Source organism: Pipra filicauda, unplaced genomic scaffold (assembly GCF_003945595.2).
Source record: "Pipra filicauda isolate LSUMZ 115617 unplaced genomic scaffold, ASM394559v2 scaffold26_size5592650_pilon, whole genome shotgun sequence".
Classification (NCBI taxonomy): domain Eukaryota; kingdom Metazoa; phylum Chordata; class Aves; order Passeriformes; family Pipridae; genus Pipra; species Pipra filicauda.
The window spans coordinates 629,878-646,908 of NW_024104387.1; the positions used below are offsets into that span (position 1 = coordinate 629,878).

Below are 17,031 nucleotides of genomic sequence, written 5' to 3' on the forward strand. Positions count from 1 at the left end.
TGAGTGCAGCAAAAATCAGCTGAAATGTGGTCCCTGTTTAGAAAGTGAAAACTTGTACTTGTTATAGAAACAAAGTTTATTCATATTCATCTATGCATGTGCTATATCCAGTTTCAGAGGAGCAAAAATGAACCTCCCTTGATACCTGCTTAACTAGATTTATTTTATATTGCACACAGAAATGCACAGAATATTGGCCAGAGGAACAGGTCACCTACGAAGGCATAGAAATCACAGTTAACAGAGTCATACAAGCAGACGATTACCGTTTAAGGCTCATCACCCTCAAGGTAAATCACTCCAATGTACTTACAGTAGTTTAGAAGTCTAAACCTATACATTGAGATGTTCATGGAGAGTCATGTAGAAGAAATCTTCTGTGAGGTGTACTGCTGTACAAATACCGCTTTTCATTACTGAAGTCGTCGTAGCTTTGCTCGGCTCGTTGATATGAAGACTACAGTAAAATAAGCAGTCAGAGATTTAGGCTGCATGTACACAGTCTGAAAGCCACCAGGCCAGCTGTAGTAGGATGGCGTTCACTTGGTAAGAAACCAGTGACTCATTCTGTGCCTGTGTCCTCTGAGTTCACTGATCATTTAGAACGACATGGTAGCTCACAGAGAGCTTCTTACTAGCCTTTGCAAGTCATACTACAGACAGCACTTGTGGAGTAACACACTAAGGTCTCTGTGGTGATGTTCCGTAGAATTCAAAGGCTTGTTTATTCATAGGGCCATGGACTTGGGCAAAGGGCTACTAATTACTAACAGGGAATTTTTAACCTGCATGGCATCTTACATAATTTGTAGTATGTATGGGTAGACCCCTAAGAAATATTCTTGTCTTTTTATGGTCATTATTAGGATGCTGTCAGACTGAGCTGTTTATACTTAAGATGACTTGTGCTACTAGCAAGAAGTGGAGGAGTTGAGAACGCAGCAAAAGATGTTTTAATTTTGCTTACCTATTTTCAGTTTCTCTCAGCACTGGGACTACTGGTCTGCTTGGCACTTGTCAGTGGTATGGTAGCACCATTTCTGTTCCCCAAGTCTAAACCCCTTTCAATAGGTACTATACTAATTTATTCTTTGAGTAATTTGTCTGACTTGACTTCAAAGATACTTTAAGGGATCATTCTGCTCCAAGACACTAAAACTGTTGATGACTCTTAAAAATACTTTCTCCACAACATTCTTCATGCTTACATTTCTAAATATTAGTGTCTTTCCAACTAACTGTATATGTATTTTTATATACCAGTAACCATTTTATCATCTTGTTGATAGAAAACTTAAACATGGGTTTGATTTTCTAAGTACTTAGATACTACTTGATCTAAACTACCAGGGTCCTATTTTACAACTGTTTTCATTGCTAGGTTCTAGAATATCAAGCTGCATGTTTCAATAAGAACAGTCTATTTACATAAACTTCATACATCTTTCATGTACCAGATCTATCCCTGACCTCAGTATAACACTACAGTTTCTTTCCAAGCTGGAAAAACTCTTCTTTTATCCAACCAGTTTCAAGTCTTTTCAGCCATATGCTAATAGACAGAAAGCCAGCATATGATATCCCATGTCTGGGATGTTCAGAGTGTGGAGAGTCTGTCACTCAGGCTTTTGGCTAAGGCAGCAAGGAGAAAATCACACTCCCTGACAAGTGGGAAGTGACATGTTGCAGAGTTGCAGCTTCATCCGAGTTAAACAATGTTTTTTGTTTTCGGTACTAGTGTGGCAATGTCTCTTTCTCCCCACCCCAAGCATCAGGACGTGAACTGTTGAATTCTAAAGCTGAAATAAAGATTCCATTTGTTAAGTTACCATTGCCTAGAGCTGTACATTTATCATTTAATAGCAATAGTGGAGTAGGAGCTCCAAACCATGCGTACATTAAGTGACTTGGTAGTGAAAACTGGAGAAGCCATGAATAGACTTCTGTTTTCCCTTAAACAGGAGTGGTCAGAAATATACGACACCACCAGCAGCAATGTATGATTACTGCATGTTTTACAGAGTGGACTGTCATACTTCTCTCAGTATAGAGGACAGGATTTGACAAGCTTCAGGAATTTATAGAAAGCTCAGGCAATAGGCAAGGTTTGTTTTCCCTTCTCAGAGAAACCTGCCAGTGCCAAGTCACTGATTCATGACCTCAGCTACAGCATATGTGATAGTAGACTTCAAACCATCACTTAAATTTTGCTTCCTCCTAAGTGTTCCTATGTCTTCTCAGTCTCAAGGAACCACCAATAGAGAATATTTTGTTAAAGTCAAAGCAGAAGTGTACAGAACCACAGAAGTTAGAATTCTCTAAGCAGAAGCATAAAACTTTTATCACCGTAGACAAAGCTAAAGACATCCAGAGTTCATCATTAGAACTTTGGCTGTTTTCCATTGCTGTCAACTAAGCGACTTTATGTAGTGATTCATGTTTTTCTTCGGATGACTTTCATCTTTTACTTTTTTCTCTGTGTTATTGACAACATTTGTATTATCATTTTTCACAACTGAGCTAAGAATCAGGTGTTCATAACTTCTGTGGCTCACACATAGTCACATTCAAATGCAACTGTCTATGTTCCTGTTTCAGAGGAGTGCTGATTTGATTTACTGAAGTGAGCTCAAGTACTATTCATGACAACTGATAATGCTCTCTTAAACAAAATATTTTCTCATTAGGGTAAATAACCTAAGGCCAGGCTCTGTGCTGCAATAGTAAGATTCTCTTTTCCTAAAGTGAGTTATATGTAGCTTTAAGGTTCCTATCACTGTTCTTCAATGAGCATTTTAAACCCACTGTAAGATGGAACAGTATCTCAATGAAGCTGAGCCTCCCGTTGCCCAGCTCCCTTGTTCCTACCTTTGTGCCATCTCTCCCATGTTCCCTCACAAGCATTTATATGACTGTGTGGTAAGCCAAAGGGGGAAACCAATAAATCCATCTGAAAATTAATCCATCTCAAGAAAGTAAAAAGATTTAACTTGATCACTTTCCCAGTCTAATTCACTGTGAAGCTGTGCAAAAGCTCTGTCAACCAAAGAGAAGGATGGAAAATGGCACAGTCACAGAGCACTCTTAACATTCAGTCTCTGACAGTCATAGGGAGGGACTTGGGAATATAGATGACAGAAACTATTTTCAGATTTTTGTGCCTTGTTCTTTAGAAGAGCCAAATTTGTCTTTTTTTTTCCCCTCCCCTCTTCAACTCAGACAGCGTTGTGTTGAAGGGAGGGTTGTGGAAGATAACATTTCTGTTCCTGGACCTTTTGAAAACATTTATTTAGCCCTGTGCCAGCTGGCTTATGTAATGGCTGTAGGCTAAGGCCAGTTGCCTGAGCACCATGTTACTATTTTGCACCTTTAGAAATCAGACAGAAGGATCACTTTGAACACACAAAATCAGAAGCGCACAGTGCTACTTGGCACTCGGAAAAGGAAATGGCATATTTGCTATTTCATAGCCATGCTGAGACAGAGAATCAGAATTTGTGTCTCTCAAAAAGCCATGGACTGCAGCTAGAGACAATTCCAACCTTCCATAGAGTCTCTGAATTTCTCACAGTGTCTAAGAGAAGAGCAGAATTGACAGGAAACTGATGTAAGTCTGTCTGTCAGAAGAGATAGAAAAATAAGCTTCCATCTCTCTCCCTCATCTATTTATCTAGCTATCAGAGACAGAGATATGGCTCCTGGCTCTCTGTCTGTCAAATACATTATGAAAGCAATTATGTCACAAGCACAGCTCTGGCTTTGCTGAATGAATCTGTCAAGAGGGAACAGACTGCCTGGAGTGTTTTGCACATGGCTCTTGGCACTAAAAGAGCAGAATACTTGAATACTTTAGGAGGGAGGATTTTTTTTTTTTTTTAAAGCAGTATACTGAAGTGCAGACATGATATTTGAAGTCCAGACTTCTGTGTTGTGTGGCTTCCAATATGGATCTCTCCATTAACATTCACATAATGGTTGGGTTGGAAGGGACCACTCAAGATCATCTGGTTCAAGCCCCCTGCTAAAGCAGGTTCACCTAGAGCAGGTTGCATGGGATTTTGTCCAGGTGAGTTCTGAATATCTCTTAAGAAAGAGACTCCACAACCTCTCTGGGCAGCTTGTTTCAGTGCTCTGTCACCCAAAAAAGGTTTTCCTCATGTTTAGATGGAACTTCCTGTGTTTCAGGTTGTGCCTGTTGCCCCTTATCCTGTTGTTGGGCACTACTGAAAAGAGTCTGGCTCCACCCTTCTAACACCCTCCCTTCAGATATTTATAGACATCAGTAAGGTCCCCTCTCAGTTATCTCTTCTCTAGGCTAAACAGGCCCAGCTCCCTCAGCCTTTCCTTAGCAGTGGGGTGCTCCAGCGCCCTAATCATCTTTGTGACCTTCCACTGGACCCTCTCCAGTAGTGCCTTGTCTCCCTTGAACTGAGGAGCCCAGAACTGGACACAGCACTCCAGGTGAGACTTCACTGAGGCTGAATAGAGGGGCAGGGTCAACCCCCACGACTCTCTGTCAATGTTCTTCCTAATCCACCTTAGGATACCCTTGGCCTTCTTGGTCCCCAGGGCACACTGCTGGCTCATCGACACATTGTCATCCACCAGGACTCCCAGGTCCTTCCCCACAGAGCTGCTTCCCAGCAGGTCAGTCCCCAACCTGTGCTGGTGCAAGGGATTATTCCTCCCCAGGTGAAGGACCCTGTACTTGCCTGTGTTGAACTTCATCAAGTTTCTCTCCACCCAACTCTCCAGCCTGTCCAGGTGTCACAGAATGGCAGCACAGCCTTCTGGTGTATCAGCCACTCCTCTCGGTTTTGTATCACCAGCAAACATACTGAGGGTACACTCTGTCCCTTCATCCAGGTCATTGATGAGTAAAATGAACACTACTGGACCCAGTGCTGACCTTTGGGGAACAATGCTAGCTGCAGGCCTCCAGCTGACTCTTCAACACTGTTCACAACCCTCTGAGCTCTGCCGTTCAGTCAGTTCTCAATCCACATCAGTGTCGACTCATCTAACCCGTGCTTCCTGAGCTTACCTATGAGAGTGTTATGGGAGACAGTGTCAAAAGTCACTGTCCCCTCATCTGTCCACTGCTGTCCCTTCATCTACCCAGACAGTCACACCATCACAGAAAGCTGTCAGATTGGTCAAGCATGATTACCCCTCAGTAAATCCGTGTTGAATACTCCTCTTTGCCCTTTTTTAAGATTGGGGTGACTCCCCTTTTGCTTGATTTCTTACCCAGAAGGAGGCACCAATCTTGAGCTTTGAGGAAGCGATCCTTGAATATTAACCAGCTGTATTGGACCTCCCATCTTCTAGGGCTCTAACCCAGGGGATTCCTCCAGTTAATTTCTTGAAGAAAGCAAAGTTAGCTCTCCTAAAGTTCAGGCTTGTAATCCTACTTACTGCCCTTGCTTCTTCCCAGCAGGATCCTGAATTCTATCCTATCTTGGTCACTGCGGCCAAGGCTGCCCCCAATCTTCATGTGCCCAACCAGTCCCTCTTTGTTAATACAAGGTCCAGCAGCACACCTCTCCTCTTTGACTCTTCCACCACCTGTATCAAAAAGTGCTCTGCAGCAATCTCCTGGACCGCGTGCATCTAGCTGTGTTGTCTTTCCAGCAGATTGATTCAGTCATCTCACTTTGAAAGGGAAGGCCATGTTTCAGTATCAATTTACAATGAGAAGTTCTTTTAAAACTTTGTGGTGTTTGTCTTAACTGGATTGCAGAAAGGAGAAGAAGTCAGAAACCTGAAACATTACTGGTACACATCTTGGCCAGACCAGAAGACACCAGATCAAGCCCCTCCTCTGTTACAGCTAGTACTGGAAGTGGAAGAGGCCATGCAGAGTGCAGAGGAGAAGAATGCCCCAGTGATTGTTCACTGCAGGTAAATAAATGTTGTACATAAATTCTAAGGGCTTCTTTTCATGGCATAGTGCAGATACTATCATGTAGGCCATAAGTCAGACATTGGAGATCTTGTCCAACTGCTTCTGAAATATGCTTGGAACTTCAAATATTTAATGACAATAGTTGTCTATTACCCAGTATCACATTCAGATACAGATTGAGATGAACACAGAAGCTGGTGGCGGCTCAGTTACCTGTAAGAATGCCTTCATTTCATTTTCCTTACCAGTATTATATGCTTTTAATGATCTTTAAAGGGCCAAGTTTGCAAAGATTGGCATAGTTTTGATGAAATTGAGTAGGAAGACACATGCAAGCAGAAAAATAAAAATATTAAACTTTAAACTTCAAACCCCCTTTTTGTAGATTCCTCCTTTGCTTAAAAAAAAAAAATCATTATTAGGCCAAAGACAATAATTTAAGTATAGCACATAAATGAAACAGTGACAAATCAGCAAAGCTGATTGCAGCAAGTACTAACCAACAGTCAGGAAATTTATGCAATTGATAGTAAAACTGAAGTATCAGTAAAAAGCCCTGGCAAAGATGAAAACTTCTTGTATGGAAGGAACAAAATCCTTACACTGGTTGGAAGCCTGATGAGAAAATTGTAATTATCAATCAGAGGAGAATAAAAATAGATGAAGATAGATACTTCTGTCTTCAGAAAGAATTAGGATGATGTACTTAGCACTCGTAGATGTGATGAAGTATGTTCTTCTGCACTGCTAACTAGGGAGTGTGTTAAGCAACGACTACTGACCATCATTAAAGCAGATATGCTGAATGATTTTCATCCAAGGGTATTTAAAAAAGTTGGTTCACAGACTCTAAACCATTAAAGTTTAGTGTAGTTGAATGTAGTTCTCGGAAAATTTGAGAAGTTCCAGAGGTCTAAAAGCAAGTCCTGTTTTGCCAGTGCTTAGAAAGGTTAAATGTGATTACTTGGAAACTACAAGTCAGTTGTCAAAGCAGTTATTTCAGGTAAATAGCAGAAAGACTGATAAGAGGTGCAGTTATCTTGCCAGGGTAATCTTCCATAATTTCAATAAAATACATTTTGCCAAATAGATTTTTATAAGGAATTTTACTTCATTTTGCATAACATTTTCTAGGAAACAGCAGATGGTTGCTCTCCAAAATCCGTAGTAAATGGGTATTATACAATGAGAATGTTTTTAAAGAGCCTGTTGACACGAATGATTGGTTAGCCTGGTGTCATCAAAAATCCTTCTATAGGCTAATATGGAGTAAACACTAGTAAAAAGTTTGTATGATACCACATGTGCAGTTTTTCTGCCTATGTTTTTAAACAGATGTTAACAAATTGGGAAGAGTTCAGATAAAAATAAGAAATGTTTTTTAAGAAGGTCCCTTTTGCCCTTGGAAATCTGTGACTGTATAAGAGCTCCTTGAAGCATTATGGTATTTGCTGCAGGTGAAGCTGCTGGTCACCATGTCACTCTTTCTATGCGTATTTTTTTGTCCTCTTGTAAGGTTCATCCTCGGGACAAAGTAATAATCTGGGGAGAAATGGGGTACTTTTATTTGAAAAAAACTACTAGGAGGCATGGTGAAAGAATTATAAAGTATTTTATGTGGATAATGTGCCACTCTTGTGCAGTCTTGGAGGGATTATGACCTTGTCTGGGCCACTGAGAGACCTACAGCTTCCCCTGGGACAAGTGCTGTCCCAGTGCTGTTTGCTTTATCTAAAAATGGGTGTTTTTTCCTTTCTTTGCAAAATGCTCTGGAATCTATATGTCAGGAGCTCTGGCTCTGTGCTGTGGTCTGTTTGATTATGGGCAACTAGAAGATGAAGGACTTTGTGAGCAGCAGTGAACCATGAATTCCACTGTTTCTTGTACATTTGTTGCCAGTGGTTTTGCATTATGACTTTCTCACAATGTAAATGAAAGCAGGATTTCTTGTAGTTGTGTCAAGTAATTATTCCTGAGTGTGCTCACTTAATTATTTCACGGATAAGAAGGGCTTCCAGCATTTGCTGCTAGTTTATTAGGTGATAAGAAGAATTCACAGCTTCTGTAGCACTGTGCCTTTGAGAATAAATTCAATTCTGGTCATTAACCAAGGACTGAATCAGATACAAAGGAGTTCAGGAAAGACAAACACATTTCTTTATTAGTGAATTTGTTGTATCCTGCTCTAATTCAGATAATTACTAGATTGTAGATCTGATCAGCAAATGACATCACACTTACTATATTGCTGCTAGCTCTAATAATTTAACCAAGGGTTAGATTTTTTGATGCACTTGTGAATGAAAATAACTTTCAAAGAAGCTGTTAGAATTAAGAATGTCAAAGCAAAATTTGCCTTCAAAGTAAGGGTTGCTGTCAAACCAAATCTAACTAAGAAATACAGTTTAATTGCTTTTTTTCAATGGTTCAGTGGCAGGTTCAACAACATATTGGGTCAAGTGGTATCTAATAGTCCATTTTTAGCACTGTATGTGCAATGTTCACCCTTTTGCTATGAGTGGCTCACACTTAATCGTGTTATCCCACTGAAGTTAGTATGTTTTCCTACTTTGGGCTTTCTTTCTGGAAGCGCTCACCTGGCAAAGGTCGGAGGGGCAAAAAGGATAATGGGGTTTGTACTGGTTTAACGGTACTTGTTTAGCAAGGAAGTTCCAAAGTCATTCTGACATCTCCACCACCTCTCTTTGCTTTTCCCTTCCTCAGTGCAGGCATCGGGAGGACTGGCTGCTTTATTGCAACCAGTGTGTGCTGTAAACAGCTGAAGAATGAGGGCATAGTTGACATATTGCGAACAGCCTGCCAGTTACGGTTAGACAGGTAAGAAAGCCTGTTTCCTTTCCAGAAAAATAAGAAGAGAAATGGTAACATTTCCCTCTATTTAAAGAGAAACAAATGGGAAGAGGAGAAAAACAAAGGCAAGAGGAGGTCATGAGGGAACGTCCTTGAAGGAAGTTTTCATGTTCTAAACTGTTCTGACTTGTAATCTTTGCCTATTTTATGAACAGTAAACCTAATGAACAGCCATAGAACTGAGCTAGACTCACAGCTGGCATCAAAATCTGCATAGCTGCCCATCTCCATGCAGCAAGGGATGGCCTTTTACTAGCTGAGAAGTTAACCCCGTATTCATACAGAAGCAAAGGCTCAAAGATCTGCTGTACAGATCTCTGCTACTCTGTTCAGAGCCATGGATCACGACTTTCCTCCCAGGTGGAGTAAATAAAACTGGTCTCACATACTGGGAGCTGTGAGCCATGTTGGGAGAGACATTGCTTGGAGAGGGAGACAATCTGGAGTGTTTGGAGACATATGAAAGGAGCTGTGAAAATTTCCACAAATTCAATGGTTTCCAGTTAAGCATTTCTTAACACACCACCTTGAGTTTGATTATGAAGTAAACAGACTTGAATTTTGCACCAGAGATGTTATTTTTCCTCTCCCACTGGTTTCAAGTGCCATCAAAACATGTCTCAGTGCTCTCTCTAATGATAATGATAAATGTAGTCGGGGGAAGAGATGTCACGAAAAACATACCAAAGATTTTTCTGAGGGGAAAAAAAGAACCTCAACCCCACGCTGAACTTTATTTCAGAGGAGAAATTATGCTCAGTGGGAGGGAGAAAATGAAATGCTTGCTGCCCTGCTGAGGCTCTGATAGACAAGGACCTGCAGGGGCTTAGAGATTTGGCTATTTCAATGGATTTCAGACCAGACAAGGAAAGGCTTCTTGAGAAAAAGAAAACCAGAATATGAATAGTGAATGCTGATCATCCACAGACCAATGAAATATCTGTCTGGATGTGAAATATCTTGTGTCTGTGACTAATGTTACAGAGGAAAATAGCCATACAAATGAAGGTTGAAGATGCCTGCTTACAAATGAGTGTGATACAGAAAGCCAATTAAAAATACAAGGGGGAGGCAGAGGGGAACTGGCAGTCACTTTTAGAGGCTGAAGAAGGGAAATCACACTTATAGGACACCACGGAGGGAAAGAAAGACTGCAGGAACCTCTGTAGCTGTCACATACCTCTCAGGAGTGGGATGGGATAGGAAAAAGCCATTTAAATGTTATGGGCTAAAATACTCAAGACAGAAAGCATATCACCATCCTTCCTACTGAATAGCATGATTTCTTCAAGGACTGAAAAATGGGGCTCATAGTCTCTTGGAAGTCATGCTGCCATCCACTCTCATTTTCACTAAACCCCCGCAAAAACTCCATGTGACTTCAAAAGTAGCATGAGATGATGAGACAGTGTCTAAGCAGCTACAAGAATGAAGACTGCCTGTGTCTCCTTCTCTTGCCTGGTCATTACTGGCTAGAGAAAACAGGGTGAATGGGAAGGAGTCACCAGGTACGCAGGGAAAGAGGATTGCATGCAGGCCTGAGTAGATGTGTAAAGGAATACCCCTCACTGCTTCACACAGGAGTACAGAGGTTGACATTAGCCCTAAGAACCACCTTTGACGTTGCCATGGGTGGGAAGAGAACAAACGTTTCTTTCCCTTCATTCTCTCACAGGTCCCTTGGAAAAATCCTGTGCACTGGGCTTTGTATCAGTGGCCAACAGCTGATCCTAAAATAACCTATTATGACTAAGGAGAGGAAGTAATCATTCCTGCATCCTTCCCACAGTGCTGAGAGACATTTGCTGTCATTGCCCGCAAAGAAACTCAGATTTGAAAGGTTTCTGTGGCAAAAAGGGGTGAAAATATAATTTGTCTATTCTGTGCCAAAGCCTGGACAGCAAGCACATGTCATGGCATGTATATGTGTGGGAAGGGAGGAAGCCATCACATAGCAGGGAATCAGATAAAAAGGAAAATAATTTCCTGTGGTCTGAAATTCAATGACCACCTTAGTGCCTGTGTTGCTACAACTTCAGGGTGCAACCCCACTGTTAATGGAATTGCTTGGGAATTAATTGTCAGATATGACTAACGTTCCTCGTGTGTCACAGGCTGACGTAGATGTATTTCAGTTCTCTGTGCAGCACAGAGGGACTCGGAAATAGATCAACTGTGAGCTTGTATTAAGTAGAGCAGGTGGGGGGAGGAGATGCTCAGCTAGGAAATATATTTTTTGGAAACACAGTGGGTGTTTTTCACCTTTGCTAACTGATGAGAGTTGGAGTGTGGGTCCCTGCCCTTCCCTGCTCATTGTTATTTCAAGGAGTGGCTTAACAAAATAAGTGCAAGAGGCTGGAGGAGAATGTTGTCTTGCCCACTCAGCTCCCCCTTACTTCTGTGGTTACTGTGTGACCCATAATTGTGAAGCTGGACCCCATAGAAAAGGCAGTTCCCAAGGAAAGTGTCTGCTATCCATTTGGCTCAGAGGAAGGAACTTTCATTAATTTCCTCTGGTGAAGATTTCTAAGGGAATGCACCACTTAGGCACTTCCTCAGACTGACACGGTGTGGTTGGCTCTGCTCACCCACAGGTTCCCATGTTGCTCAACCCCACTGGTCATTTCAGCCTCCTTTCGGCACAGTGCCCCCAGGATCTGTGCTACAGCACCAGTGCTGGCACAATTCTGCATACACTTTTTGTGAGTTTGAACCATGGGTTTCAATTGTTTTCTAATGCATTACCAAAAGGTCATATCACCTTTGATGGGGTATTCTTGGCAGAATTTTAAATGTTTATTAAATCTGCTTAAAATTAACAACTTCATCCTGATTATTTTTGTTCATTTCTTTCTCCCCCTGTAGTGCCCATGTGTTGCATAATACACTACTTGCAGAAACACACAGATTAATGATACATGGAAAATCAAACTGTTTTTGCTTCTGCTTGCGCTTCCTTTCAGGTTTGCAGTTTAAAAGAGAGCAGTAAAAGCTGAAAAACAAGCTGAACCAAAATAGATTACTGTGCTGGGAGTCTTTTACTATCAAGGTGTGCACCAACAGTCAACTCAGCTACAAATCAGAGTAACTTTTCTAAAGTTACACTGTCTGTTCCAAAATCCTGCTAGCCATCCCTAGGGCTCCCTGGTGAACTTGCCAAAAACACGATGTGGGATGGCACAGAGGGAAGAATCCTCATTGCAGAATGAGAAATTTGTATCCGTTGTCTGGGCTGGCCTGGCCTAGCTCTCTATAGTCCCAAATTCAGTCCCTAGTACAGCTGTGAAGTCTTGGATAAGCTACTTCCCCTCTTTATTTCCCCTGCTCCCATCTATCTCTCTAGAGCTTTCAGATGGGGATTGCTTTTCACGGTGTTTAAAGTGGTTATTGGAGTACAGGTGCTCAGGTAATATGAATGTAAATGACGATGATGTTGCCTTATGGGATGAAGGCCTCTGACAAGGAAAATGAACATAAAGCCCATTCCTGTTCTCACTGCCTTGTGTTCCTAGCTTAACAGAGACTTTTAAAATGGAGCTCCAGGTCAGACTGCAAGCTGGTTGCAATCAAGGGGCACTCCTCACTCATTTCAGGAAGCATTGGAATAGACCTTTGGTTTGGTGCACAAGCTTTATGTTAGCTGTGCTATTTCCTCGTGTGCTTGCATGTGATAGGACTGCTATTTCCCTCCCCTTTTTTTCTTTCCTTTTCAGGGGAGGAATGATCCAGACTTGTGAACAGTATCAATTTGTCCATCATGTCATGAGCTTGTACGGAAAACAGCTTTCTAGAACAGCAGAAGAATAAGTATCCATTATATTCCTAAAGGCTAAAGCCAAGAGAACTTTTGACTGCATTCAGATATATTTCAGATCTGATACAAGACACATGGTAACCTGGCTGTCTTAGCTGGAAAGATATATTATTTTACTTTGATATTGCTTTTATGCTCTTGTTTGCATTGACATTTAAGAGCTGAGGTACACCTTGTCTTAAACTATGTGACAGGACATAATCTTCACCAAAAAAGGCTTATTTATACTGTAAATAAGAATAGTAGCTTCATTTGTTACAAAAGCAAGAAAAAAAATCAGAAAAAAATCCACTGTCTTCAGTTTGCTACTTTTTAAAAGATCATTGCTAATATATCCAAATACAGTGTGAAACTTTTCAAATTGTCATGCTGAAATGTGCCGTATGTTGACTAAGCTTGAAAGTAACTTTTTGCCTCTTTCTGATTGTTTTTACATATAAAATTACCGAATACTGTGTATATCGTAAACTTTCTGAGCCTCTGCATTGAAAGATTCAAGTAGATTCACATTGAAATGATGTTTCACACATCATGTTTGCTTGTTTATTTTTTCTAAAGCAGTCCACCACCAGTGTTATCAGTACTAAAGGGGAAAAAATATTTCAATTATGCGAGTCAAATTCTTACCTTGAATTCTTACCAGCACTGTACCCCAGTACCATGACAGTTGGCTGAATATGAGACAAATAGTAGAAATAAATCTGAACATAAATTCTTCACGCTTTACCTTTTCTTTGTCAATATTTTGGCATTTCAGTCATCTGGCAAACAGATTTGATTTTTACAAATAGTTTCTATTTTTACACTGTCAGACCACAATCTGAATACAATTTCCCTTGAAATCTGAGATTCAGAATCAGGTGAGGAATTTTGTGAGTTCGTATTTATTAAAAATCTAATAATAAAATCACTTGTAATCTATGAATTTAAACTTCTTTCAAAGCTTTGAAGGTGACCAGGTGCCCAGTGCTTATTAAAATTAATGCAAATTCTGTAGGCACCTTTAAAAAAAAAATCAGTCTGAACTTGTTGGCTGCTTTTTGATAAATTTGCCCTCAAACCAAATTTAGACAATCATTAGCCCGTTCTAACTACTAGTCCAGGCAGCAGTGTTTCCTTTTCAGTAATACAGCCTGCTGCCCAGGTTTTTCATTTTAGAACTCAATCAGGCTGTGAAGACTGTATTTTGTGTTTAATGCTTACAGGTAAGCACGTGTTTAAGTGCTTCATTAAGAGCAGAGAAAAATGGAGGTATGCAGGATCCTTGACATGAAAGATGAGTGTTTTATGAATAGAAGCTGTAATGACCTACTAAAAATATTTTTGCTTCTCTTTATTGTAACAATAACCAAAACCCACTGCTCATATTAGTGCAGGAGATTCTGCGACTTTACTGCACTTCCTAATCAGGAGAAGGTAAAGCAGCTTTCAGAACAATAAGGGCTGATCCTGCTCCCCCTGATGTTTTGCCATTGACGTCAGCAGGTGCAGGGTAGGGCCCGAAATGTTATGCCTACAACTTCTTCACTGTGGGGAAAGTTTCCCATTGTTTCAGTACACATCTTTGTGTTTATTCTGTATCCATGAACCTGTAAAAATCCTGTCTGCAGGGTTTGCATGAACGTGTGGCAAAATGTGTTATCTTTAAACCTCTTGATTTTATTGCTGTATTTAAAATATTTCCTTCAGTGAGAAGCTAGCAGGAAGAACTGGCATTCTTTTTTAAAATACTGGTGGTAGTCATTAAATAGAGCAATAAACTTAAGCTTTTGAGCATAACATGACTGTCATTTTTATGTAAATCTTGATAGCTATATTCTCCCCACTGCTACTGATTTCTTCAAAGGGGTAACACTATTCCATCTAAGCGCTCCTTAGAAATAACAAAATCACCACTGATGTTCTAAATAACACTGTAAGTGGAACTCCTTATAAATGTTTTCAGCTGTTCAGTGCCCTTCAGTGTCAAAACTGGCTCAATTAATAAAATTACTTGCTCTGTCATCAGCTTCCCGTGCATCTGCTAAAGAATATTTGTGGATGATTTATAGGAGTGTGCATATAGGAGCTAAGTTCAATGTGTAAGTTGCCTCCTGCACAAGGAGACTTTCTAGAGGAGAATAGCTTTATGGCAAATGAGGTATAAAGGGCTCTAAGATACTGACCTTGAGATCCTTGTGCAGATCCTCAGCAGGTGTTAGTTGGCAGTGCTTCACTGACTTGAGTAGAAGCGAACAATTTATACTGATGAAGGAAATCCAGCCTGATGTCCACTCCCATTCTACATGTGTGGAATGCCCCGAGAGAGTGTTAGTTGATAAAATTGGGCTGTTTTGCATCAATTCACTGCTACAAAGCACATGTCAGCCTAGTTACACAGTCTGGTTAGGAGGGTTGCACTGCTGCCATCTTGTACCAGGCAAGAGCATACCACTTGTCAGGATCAAAATATTCAAATGCCTCTTGAAACGTTATTTTGTCTAACAGATTTGGAGCTAATCCTCCTATTTGCTCTTCGGCCTTATTATAATTAACGTATTTCTGTCTCTTTTTTTCTTTACTGTTTTTTGAATAGAATTTGAGGTCTGAAGGACCTTTTATCAGCTGTTCTGATATCTTCTGACAGCAGAGGTAGTCTTAAGAAGCGCTTAAGATTAGCAGAAAGGAGCTCTGGCCGTGCACAAGCACTTGAGATGAGTGGGGCTGCTGCTTCTGTAATCAGTATGTTTGAAACCGAGCTGACAATAGGAACTAAGCTAAGCTATGTCTCTTGTTAGACTTGTCTTTTTACTGGACATTCTTTCTCTGTTAAATGAAAATTCCAAGCATACATCATCCACCCTCTCCAGCTCACTGTCCGGGCCTCTGTGAACTGAAGACTACAGCACTAATACCTACAACACAGTTGTTTCCCAGAGAACTGAATTCCTCTCTGCAGGTGGGTAAGCATATAACAAACATGAGATGGTTTTATTTAGAACCAACTGTGATGTCTTCTGTTTCATAAGCTTTTTCACACTTTGTGAACAGGGCAGACCCCAGCTCAATGCCCTGCTTTTTTGCTGTTCATTTGGTCATTGGTCATCACACTTAAGCAGTTTTATTATCTTGTTTATACTTCTGTCATGGTAACAGACTAATGGCACATTCCATGCTTTTGTAGGTAGTCTGAGATCAGCAGATATCAGAGTTATGTAAAAACAAAAACTTAAATGCACTTGAGCATAAGACCTGTCCCCAGATAAAGTACATTTCACTCTCTGAAGGATCAAGATAAAGATGACTTGGTCAAATTATTCTGAAATGTGAACTACCCAGCAGTCATATAGAGTAGAGAACTGCATTCCTTGCAAGATTTTCAAAAGTATCTGTTTATTCTGGACTTTTCCTCTGTAATTAATCTACTTTGAAAAATCTTAACCTGTGAATTTGCAGTTGCAAAATGAGCTTGAGAATGAAGACATCACTAAACAGGACCTTGCTTCCTGTCACTTCCCTGCTGTCTCTTCAGTGGAGAAATCGTGCAGCTTGTGCATCGGTGGCCTTAGAAAGTGTATGTCTGTTGGTTGTGAGTTGGCAGGTTTTAGAAATGGACCTGAACTATTATGTTTTCATGTGCTCTTTCTCTGGAAGCCAGTTTAAATAAAGGGGTATGATAAATCTACAGTTTGTTAATCATAACCATGTCACTCTATTTTTGACATGAAGTATGCTTTATAGATTTGCTATGGAGAAAAAGCAAAGCACTTTTTCTGAGATATGTGAGGAATAACCTTGTTTCTTCTGCCAAGTCTGTAGATGTACATTTGCTGCAAGAGTGATTATCAACTTAGGATAATGTAGGGCAGCTCAGGAGTCCTGCAAGGAAAAAAAATGCTCCATTCAAAAGCACAGAAGAAATATGTGAATGAAAGCAGCATTTGCAGCTTTGTGCGTAAGGTACAGGCAGTCGCATGCTCCAGGCAACACAAATGTTATTTTCAAATGTCTCAAAGTGAATTTCACATATTCAAAGAGGTTAATTCCTTTGGTTACATGCAAGGAAAGAGAAAAGTCCACTCTCCTTTGAGCACTGACACAAATCAGGCTCCAGCACCTGAACACAGCAGATGCTACATTCTCTTGGCCTGGTGTGAAAGTCACAGAAGGGATTACAATCAGATCTGCCCAAGCTTGTGTGCCATATAGTCCCCAGCAGGGCAGCAGTGTCAGGTTTACTCAGTTGATAGCGAAGCTGAATGAAGAGAAAGACTGAATTATTTACTCAGAATTAAAAGCTGTGTTGGCACCAAGGCTGGCAATATGGCTCAGAGCATTTGAGAAGATAAAGCTTAAACAGTCTGGCAAAGGACTCAGGTATTGCAATTCCTGACCATTTCTCTCTGCTGGACCATGCTACTCAACTTCAGTGTTCCCTGTTGCTGCTTTATCTCTTATC

The 17,031-nt window shown here is 40.6% G+C and overlaps 1 protein-coding gene across 4 annotated transcripts in view; it reads left to right on the forward strand.

The window, feature by feature from the left end:
• Positions 1 to 14,597, forward strand: part of PTPN5 (protein tyrosine phosphatase non-receptor type 5) — an 81,944-nt gene extending 67,347 nt beyond the window's left edge. For all 4 annotated transcript variants that reach the window (XM_027737248.2, XM_039382438.1, XM_027737247.2 and 1 more), the window contains exons 11-14: positions 180 to 290; positions 5,744 to 5,904; positions 8,633 to 8,746; positions 12,493 to 14,597. In XM_027737248.2, the coding sequence (XP_027593049.1) occupies positions 180 to 290; positions 5,744 to 5,904; positions 8,633 to 8,746; positions 12,493 to 12,586 (480 nt within the window). In that variant the 3' untranslated portion in view covers positions 12,587 to 14,597. The remainder of the gene's footprint in view (positions 1 to 179; positions 291 to 5,743; positions 5,905 to 8,632; positions 8,747 to 12,492) is intronic.
• Positions 14,598 to 17,031: the final 2,434 nt, after the last annotated feature.